We start from the raw sequence: 8861 nt of genomic DNA, 5'->3' as shown, positions 1-8861 counted from the left end.
GGACAGCTCTGAGAAGGGTCTAGGAATAGAGTGGAATAACAAAAGCAGCTCAGGCTCCTGGTAAATTGCAGTTTTTAAAAAAGTTTAATATTACAGTCAGGAGACAACAGTTCAGAGTCAGCTGCAAAGAAGATGTTCAGTTCTTGCCTCCAGTCTAGGTCCAAAGAGTTGTTGCCCCCAGTGCCCCAAGGGGTTGTAAGGGGATGTGTAGTCGACCTGCTTTCAGTCCAGTTTCTCTAACACAGAGGGCACGTACACTAGGCTGAGCTCACTGCCAAAGTTGCAAACAATGGCAGCATTGTCCAGCACCAGAATCTGCCGGGCAGGTTGGGCCTCACTGGTCTTGCCCAGGTAGACTGTCTGTAACAGGTCCCCGTAGTTTAGGTCCCAAAAGGAGACACAGCCCTGGCCGCCAGTTACCAGAAGGTTATCTGAGATGACACCCAAGCTTGCACCACAGCCGAGGTCCTGGAGGCAAGGCCAGAGGAGGTCTTCAGTGTGGGCACGCATGCTCCCCTCAAACACTAACAACCCTACATATACCCGACTGCCTACCTGCTGAATGGAGTACAGTTTGATGCCTGTGCTGCGGTCCCAGATATTGATGAGGTCATCCAGGCCACTACTAATGACACAGGAAGTGGTACAGGTGAGGGAGGTGACATCTCCACGGTGAGCAAATGTGTGACTGACCCGGCTGCCTGTCAGTACGTCCCACAGGCAGATGGCCCCATCTTGTCCTCCGCTGGCCAGTACCATGGTCTGGGGAAAGAGGCCCAAGGGGATTGGATCACTGGTGGTGTGCCTCTGTCCCATTACCGCTTCCAATGGCCAGACTGAGCTGCTGCAGCTTACCACCTGACGGGTCGCTCACCTGGTCAATGTACACAGTTGTGATGGCCCCCGAGTGGCCCTGCAGGGTAAAGAGGCAACACGAATCCTCCAGTCGGAAGACCTAGGACAGGGAGGGAGAGGGTCTGGTCTTGGGACCTTCCAAGTTACATGTTTTAGCTAGGAAATGCCTGCCATCATTCCTCTAGGACTCCTCCGGCTTAGCCCCTCTTGCTCCCCACCCACTTCCCAGTTCACCAGCACAGAAATAAACAATACACACTCTTAGAGTATGGTCTTGGCTCCCTGTCACCAGGCGCCCGGCAGCAGCTCTCAGGGCTGTGATGGGTTTCTGGTGTGCACAGGGCACTGTGTGGGTCAGATGACAGGCCACTGTGTTGCTGCTGTACATGGGTGAGGAAGGAGAACTGCCTCTCGCTGGGGTCCCTAGGGAGAACAGGCTCCAGTGAGCAGATTCTGAAAAGGCATCTTGCAGGCATCTTCATCGTACAATGCCTCCTGGCCCCAGGCCCACTGACCTCTGAACTGCAGGGGGCTGAGGGAAGTGTGGGTCTCCAAGGAAAAGAAATCAAGGGAACCATTAAGCCGAGCAGCTACAATCCTAGAAGAGAGACAGGAAAGATGACAGCAGGAGGAATACACAAAGTGCTGTAAAAAGACGCTGGAGCTAGAACATGCCAGCTATATATAACTCTTTTAAGCCTTTCTGTACAATGGAGATTAACTGTCCACACCTCAAAGTACTTGTAAAGGTAAAATGAGCCATTAATTCCTAATGTGGTACCTGGTGTCATACACACCTATAAATACAAAAACCAGGATGAAGAGATGGCTCAGCACTTTTAAGAGCCCCTTAAGAGCCCCTGCTGTTGCAGAGGACCCAGTTTTGGTTCCCAGCACCTATATGTGAAGCTTGTGACGATCTGTAACTCCAGTTCCAGGGAATTTGATGCCCTCTTCTGACTTCCACAGGCACCGGGCACATGGTGGGTATTAACACACAGAGGAAAGGACACAATAAAGTAAACCTAAGGTGCTTTTTGAAAATACAACAAATGGAGGGTTGCCCTGTGGCCTGAAGCTTTTAAGACCAGAACTGGGTCAATTCTGAGGAAGCGAAAAAGGATGCAGGGTGAGGATGTGCCTTGGCCACCATAGCGGCTGCAATCCTTGTAAGTTAACTTTGACCTAAGTATATGGTCTACTTGTCTCCTTTTTGTAAGTTAACCCTGACCTAAGTATACAGTCTACTTGTCTCCTTTAGTCACAAAAGATTTTCTTTGTTCCCAAGAATTTGTAGGCATAGGCTGCAGGCTCCTAAATTCAAATCTAAAATCTTGTCCCTGCAAAAAAGGCAGTGCATATCCATACCTGCCCATGATCATCAAAAAGGCTCATCTGGGGCTCCATATTGCACAGAAAAGGGAGAGTGAGGAGAGAACATGGTCACCAGGAATTTTTAAAGTTGGAGACATGCAAGTTCTTCCTAAAGCTGAAGAGAGCAAGCAGTAGGGAAGGATTTCCAACAAGCATGAGGGACCTGATAAGGCTGGCCAGGCTGCTGCACACAGAATGGGGAAGAAACAGATGGCAGCAGACAAAATGGAGACAGCCAGAGCTAAACTAAAATGTTCCTTCCCCCAAAGTGCTTCCCCTCTAGCTTGGATGGTGAAATCACCAATAGCCAGGAACTCCTGAAAGACCCATTGAGCAGGCAGGTAAACTGAGTTTGTGAACCCAGTTGAGGGCCAAAACTCAGGAACTAGGATACCCTTTTCCAAGCCAGAGCTTAGATGCAGAAGCCCCAGCTGGTGTGAGGGACAGCATTCAGCAAACAGATTTTTAATAAGAAAGATGTTGAGCTCAGGTGCAGAGCATACATGTAATCCTAACCCTTGAACGGCTGAGGCAAAGGGATTGCATTAAGGTCAGTCTGGGCTATGTAGTGAGTTTCCCAAATGAAAAGTAAGTGCCCTCGGAGGTTAAGGGCACTGGCTGCTCCAGAGAACCCAGGCTCCATCCACATGGCAGCTCACAACTGTCCAACTATAGTCCCAGAGACTTGACCCTCTTCTAGCCTGTATAGGCACCAACACACATGTAGCATGCACAGACACATATTTGCAGGCAAAACACCTGAACACATTCAGAAAAATAATTTTTTGAGTATCCAAAGGAGACCATGTTTCAAAAAAAAAAATTCTGCAAACACATTTTCTGCAACTGAAAATAAGAGTGAAATATCCAGAGGGCTCAGTATTTGCAATCCAGTGAGAGATACTGCCTAAGAAGGGCAGAAAGAAAACGATGTGCTCTGCGTTCCCCTATGCCTGGCCCTGCTACAACCACATTTTAAAAGTGGTCACCACCTGAACCATCCCTTTTGACAGGCACCAGAGGCTCAGTAAAAAGTCAAATCCCACACCAAGCAAACAAAAGAGGCATCAAGCCTCAGCATAGAGTAGTCTGACCTTCAGGTGGAGTGAGACACGGGGCTGAGGCAAGTAACTGGGGGCTCTCACCTCCTGTCCAGGAAGACAAGGGCTGTGATGCCTGAGGAGACCTCCTCATTGCTGCAGCAGAGCACCCCCTCAATGGCGTCCCATACCTGCAAACAGAGGCTGTGAGCACCCACTCCCCGTGGAAGCCCCCCAGCTCATTGTGGGCAGCCCCTCGGCCCACCTCCAGCCGGCCGCTGCTCCGCCCAACCACGATGAGGTTGCCTTGCAGCTCTAAGCTCCAGATGGAGCCGGTTGTGCTAGGGACCCAGGACAGAGGAGGGGAGCCCTTCTCCGAAGCAGTCCCCTCTTCTTGAGAGGCCTGAGGCAGCGGGGGTCCCGGGGAGGGCGGGCGCAGAGCCGGCATGTGCATAGCAGCCAGGCCCTCCTCCTGGTACACACGCTGCACCAGACGGCTGAAGTCATAACCAGAGTCCCTAGAGCGGCCACAACCTGCCCGGTGCCGAGGCTCGGGCTGAGTGGGCTCCGGGGGCAGCTGCACTGAGAAGTTGGTGTCTATTAAGCACGTGAGGTCTGGCTGGTCCCCGAAGAGGCAAGGCGGTGGAGGCCCCCGGGGGCGGTGTCGCAGCGGAGGGCTGTCCCCAGGCTCCTCGGGGCTAGCTTTGCCGCCATCGGACAGCCTTTCCCAGTTCTCCTGAGCGTCAAAAGCTCCGCCTCCGCAGCTGTCCCGCCGTGGCCTGGCCAACGTGAAGGGCCACAAGAGTGTGAGCTGAGGACCAGGCCTGTAGGAGCAGGCAAGGGGCGGGGGCGACCTGCGCTTACCCTGGGCGTGGGATGCGCGTGAGGCAGTCTCCGGTCTGCGCGTCCCACACGCAGACTTGGCCAGCCAGGCAGCAGCTCACTAGCAGCATCCCATCGCTAGCCAGACACTCTATGTCCTGCGTGAGGGGGATATGTTGGCACAGGCCAGGGCCGGGGCGCCCAGCTGTCCGCGGAAGCCCACCCCACTCACCATGAGGTGCCCTCGCAGCACCAGCGGCACGATCTCCGTCTCAGGGGGGGCGTAGCCGTAATCATCGCAGGGCAGCTCGCCGCGCCTCCGCCTGCCGGGACCAGCGCCGGGCTGCCCATAGTTACGTGGGCAGAGGACCCGGTAGAGGCAGAGCAACAGCAGCACTAGGATAATGCCTGCTGCCAGGCCAAGCGCGGCCACCCTGCATGGGAGAGAAGTGTGAGCAGGTGCCTCCCGACACCGGCCCCCCCTCTGACCCACTTCTTGTCTCACCGAGGCCTTACTTGTACAAGGTAATGTCTCCATGGGTCTGTGTCCCGCCTGGCCCCTTAGGTCGGGCCTCCCAGAGGCCAGCAGGCAAAGGCTCAGGTGGGGCCCAGGCACTGCGACCATCCTGCGGGTGCCGCCCCTCCAGAGCCTCCTGTGGGTTCAGGCGCAGTGTGACAGGGATGACAGGCAGCAGGCTGATGTACCTGTGAGGAGGCAGTGGTGGCCTGCCTCAGCAGGGATGCCCTCCTATTGCCTGCAGCCTCCTCCCCAAACCCGGGCTGGCAGCCCAGCCTTTCTATTTCCAGCACTAGCCTCCATCAATGGATCTCATTCTGCCAAGAGAAGAGGGGTGAGCAACCTTTAACTCCTGAGTACAAGGCTCAGGGCCAGGAGCGCTAGTCCCTGTGTCGCCACCTCATGGACTGCTTTCCGCTATTTCACAGTCAGTGCAGAACTCAGACTAGTTTTCTCTCACCGAGTGGAGGAGGAGCTGTTCTGGGGATGGTGAGCTGACACCAAGAGGGGTGGCAGATGGCACGGCTCCACTTACCTTTTGGCCAGTGTGATGTTGTAGTAGTTGAAGAGTGTGGGCCAGTGGCGGAAGGACAATTTCCTCCACAGCTCCTCATCCTCAGGCCCCCAAGTTACCTCTGGGGCTCGGCTGTCATGGACACCCTCTGCTGGAACGGCATGCTCAGGCAGCTCACCTGGCAATGTCTGGTTCTCTGGTGGTTTAGGAGCATCAGGTGGGAAGATGGAGAAGGCAGGGTCCGGGTGGCTGGCAGGCAGCACTCCACTAGGCACAGGCATGGGGCCCAGGGAACCCTCACCCAGTGGGCTCTGTTCTGTCACCTGGGCAGCGAGGTATGTGCGCAGCCCTGCTGGGTCCGTGTATACCAAGATGCCAATCCAGACAACGGTACCAGCCTGCAGTGGGGTGTCGGGTGCTCAGTAGGGCCCTGTAGGCAATGGGCAGCCCCAGGCCCCAGCAGTCTTGGCTCGCACACTGGAAGGACCTGGATGTGCAGGCAGGACATAGCCCCCAATCTGGGCTTTCTTTTACCTCCCCAAGTCCTCTCACTACCACCCGCTGACATTTACCACTAGAGGCCTGGCTCCGTTTCCATGGCTGAGAACTGGGTTTCCAAGGCTAGAAATCACGGAACCCTTTTAGTTTGACAGAACGTCCCTACCTCTCCTGAGCAGGGGCAAGGAAGCAGAAAGCTAACACTCTTCCCTGGTCAGCTTGGCCAGAGGGACCAGCTGCCCAGCCTGCTGCTGGTCCATAGGGCCTCAGTGTTGCGCCCTCTCCCTTCAGTTGCCTGGAGAGAGATGCTGCCAGCATGTTCCACTATTCTTTGCTGCTTGCATGCTACACAGAGGCTGAGTAGCCACAACCCAGGAAAACTGACCATTCAAAGTGGCTTTATCCTAGAGAATCCCTGTCCTGGGTCCCCCTAGAGAGATAGCTACTTCCCCAACAAGAAGACCATGAATTACTGGTAAAGGAGGAAAGACCTATCAGAGAGCTCAGGAAGGGCTACCCCTGGGATTTGAATGCTGCAAGGCAGAACAGGGGTGATGGGTACCATGATGAGGCGCTGTGCCAGGCGAGTACGGGCCAGGAAGTAGATGACACGCAGCCTTTTGGGAAGTCGCAAGTTCCGGAAAGAAGATGGTTGCAGTGTGATGGTGTGGGGTGTGGATGGCCGCACAGCTAGCTGTCTCTCATAGCGCGCTGGCCTCCCCACAGGCTTGGCTGAGGGCAGGCAGGATTCAGGGGGCAGCCGCTTGTTCAGGTCTGCTAGCTGTCAAGTGCACAGTGATAGCCCATGTTGCTTAGAGGCTGCCTGCATGGCAGCACTGCCTGTCTAAGGCCACTCTCTCTCCCTCAGGGGCCGGCCAAACAGAGCAGGCACTAAGCAAGAGAGTGGGCGGGACCACTCTTACCTCCATCCTGCGAATGTCGATTGACAAGACAGTGGTAAAAAACAACATCTGGAGGAAGAAGTCAGACACCAGGCCCACAACAGCAAAGAGGCAGAACTCCTGGAATGAGAACACACAAGAGGCATTGTGGCTACATAGCTCTAAATCTGGGAGGCAGAGGCCCAGAATTAGCAGGGCACAGCAAAGACAAAGGAAAACATTCTTCAGCTGCAGCCTGGACCAGGAGCTGGCTAGGGTCAGGAGAGCAGCTCACTAGGAGGCAGCACGGAGCCTGCACATCTTTCTCCAGAGCAGACTGAGAGGGTGCTTTTTCCAGAATCTTCTAGTCACTTGAGAATGGCATGAGGGCCTGATCCAAACCATAAAACTTTAAGCCCAACAGCACGTTTCCTAGAGAGCCCTTCTCCACAAGCCCTGACCTGCTTATGTGTCTTTTTGGCAAGTCAACACTGAAAGAAGAGGAAATCTGCCCTAACATGGGAAAGGGGTGGTTTGCATCCTAGGCCTAGTTAAGGGACAGAAACTTGCTATAAGTTAGGTTTTCTTCTCCAGCCTTATTTGAGATCTCTGGCATAGCCAACATGAATTCTATTAAAAGCTCACGTGAGATGACAGGACACACACACACACACACCACAGAGCTGCCACACATGGGGCCTTACTTGGATAGCAGGCACAAGGGTGAAGTAGCCAATAAGGATTATGCCCAGTTCAGTTGCCATGTTCTTCATGATGGACCAGCTCTCGCTGCTTAAGCCTGTAGAGGGAAACCCAAAGCATTAAGGGCATTACATGTCTACCCCTGACTTGTAGTCCTCAGAAAGACAGAAGCATGAAGAGGGGTCAAGCCTCTGGGCAGCCATTCCATTCACTGGCCAGACTCTAGGGAGTCACCACCATGGTGCGGCTGCCACAGAGGAAGGGCGGGATGAAACAGAACAAAGAGCCAGGGTGATAAGAAACACCATGCCACCCACTGTCCTTACATCAACCCCTGACCTGCTGGCCTGTGCGCTGCAGGGGCTAACCAGCTCTTTCCCATGCTGTCCCCAGAGCTGTCATCTGAACAAGTCTCTGCATTTACAGTGTGTAGGAGACCCTGCCTCACCTCTTCAGAACCCACACCCAGGGCAGGGTGCAACAAAGCACAGCAGCTGGCCAGGTCGGTAGAATGAACGCACTCAGTTTCTGACAGTTCTCACAGAAATGGGCCTAGGATAAAGTGCCTCACGAGATCGACCTCCACTTAGCAGGGCATGGTGGTGCACACCTTTAATCCCAGCGCTCAGGAGACAGACAGGAAGATCTCTATGAGTTTGAGGCCAGCCTGGTCTACATAACATCCAGGCCAGCCAAGGCAACACAGTGACAAGCTGTCAGGGTGGGGTTGGGGGCTGCTTGTAGCTGGCTAGCTTTCTCACTGACACATGGGCCAGGACCAAGAACACTGTAAGGACTTCATGGTTCCTTGGGACATAAGCTAACAGGCTGCCAGGGCCTAGTGACCAATTACATAATATACTGAGGGCCAAAGCAAGGCAAGTGTTTTTGTTGTAGGGTTGTGTGTGTGCATATGTATGCAATACGTGTAGAGGTCAGAGGTCCCATCAGGTGTTGTCCTGCAGGAGTCTCTCATTGGCTCAAGGTTCACTGATTAGATTAAGCTGGCTGGCCAGCTAAGGCGCCACCTGCCTGTCTCTCCAATGTTGGCATCACAACTGCGCAGCACTACGCTGGCCTCTCACATGGTCTGGGGATTGAATGCAGGTCCTCAAGCTTGTGCAGCAAACACTTTACTGACTGAGCTATCACTACAGCTCTTGGGCTCCCTATCTCTTTGGGCATAAATATGAGAGGAACAGCCCATTACCCCAGTGTTACCTTGTGCAATCCGAAGCTTCACCTCGAGGTCCACTGGGGTCGATACCACTGACTTGGTGAGCACCAACACATTCTCTAACCCGATAACCACCACCAGGTATGGGAAGATCTCACTGAGGACAGAGGAAGAGACACTAAGGGACGATGGCATGATCAGGTCCAACACAGGGCTCGTTCTTACCAGGCGAGAGCCCTGGAAGGCTGTGGGGCTTCCAGCCTATAGTAGAGGCTGCCAAGCAGCTTCTGCAGCACAGGGCACAAACCTGTAATGAGCCTTCATCCAACAGGGTTTCTCATCAACACAGCTTTGAGCTCTTAGGCAGCCTCCAAAGCTTTGCCAAGGGGCCAGCTACCATCCGTTGTCTCTTGTGCCAGCAGAGAAGGGAGAATGGAAGAGGCCCCTAGAGAACATCACTGCCCCACTGCCAGGCCACACC

General features: G+C 54.2%; 1 protein-coding gene across 3 annotated transcripts in view; it reads right to left on the bottom strand.

The window, feature by feature from the left end:
- Nucleotides 1-65: 65 nt before the first annotated feature.
- Scap (SREBF chaperone) overlaps nucleotides 66-8861 on the bottom strand; it is a 59749-nt gene continuing 50953 nt past the window's right edge. For all 3 annotated transcript variants that reach the window (XM_055601854.1, XM_055601852.1, XM_055601853.1), the window contains exons 9-23: nucleotides 8425-8537; nucleotides 7206-7300; nucleotides 6544-6642; nucleotides 6183-6401; nucleotides 5144-5520; nucleotides 4608-4796; nucleotides 4324-4525; nucleotides 4134-4249; nucleotides 3535-4048; nucleotides 3375-3460; nucleotides 1371-1453; nucleotides 1115-1278; nucleotides 875-955; nucleotides 556-762; nucleotides 66-468 (exon numbers count right to left, since the gene is read on the bottom strand). In XM_055601854.1, the coding sequence (XP_055457829.1) occupies nucleotides 223-468; nucleotides 556-762; nucleotides 875-955; nucleotides 1115-1278; nucleotides 1371-1453; nucleotides 3375-3460; nucleotides 3535-4048; nucleotides 4134-4249; nucleotides 4324-4525; nucleotides 4608-4796; nucleotides 5144-5520; nucleotides 6183-6401; nucleotides 6544-6642; nucleotides 7206-7300; nucleotides 8425-8537 (2791 nt within the window). In that variant the 3' untranslated portion in view covers nucleotides 66-222. The remainder of the gene's footprint in view (nucleotides 469-555; nucleotides 763-874; nucleotides 956-1114; nucleotides 1279-1370; nucleotides 1454-3374; nucleotides 3461-3534; nucleotides 4049-4133; nucleotides 4250-4323; nucleotides 4526-4607; nucleotides 4797-5143; nucleotides 5521-6182; nucleotides 6402-6543; nucleotides 6643-7205; nucleotides 7301-8424; nucleotides 8538-8861) is intronic.

Source organism: Psammomys obesus, unplaced genomic scaffold (assembly GCF_907164565.1).
Source record: "Psammomys obesus unplaced genomic scaffold, mPsaObe1.curated_primary_1811, whole genome shotgun sequence".
NCBI lineage: Eukaryota > Metazoa > Chordata > Mammalia > Rodentia > Muridae > Psammomys > Psammomys obesus.
Note: the sequence above shows the minus strand (reverse complement) of the source record. Positions and strands in the feature narration are given on the sequence as shown.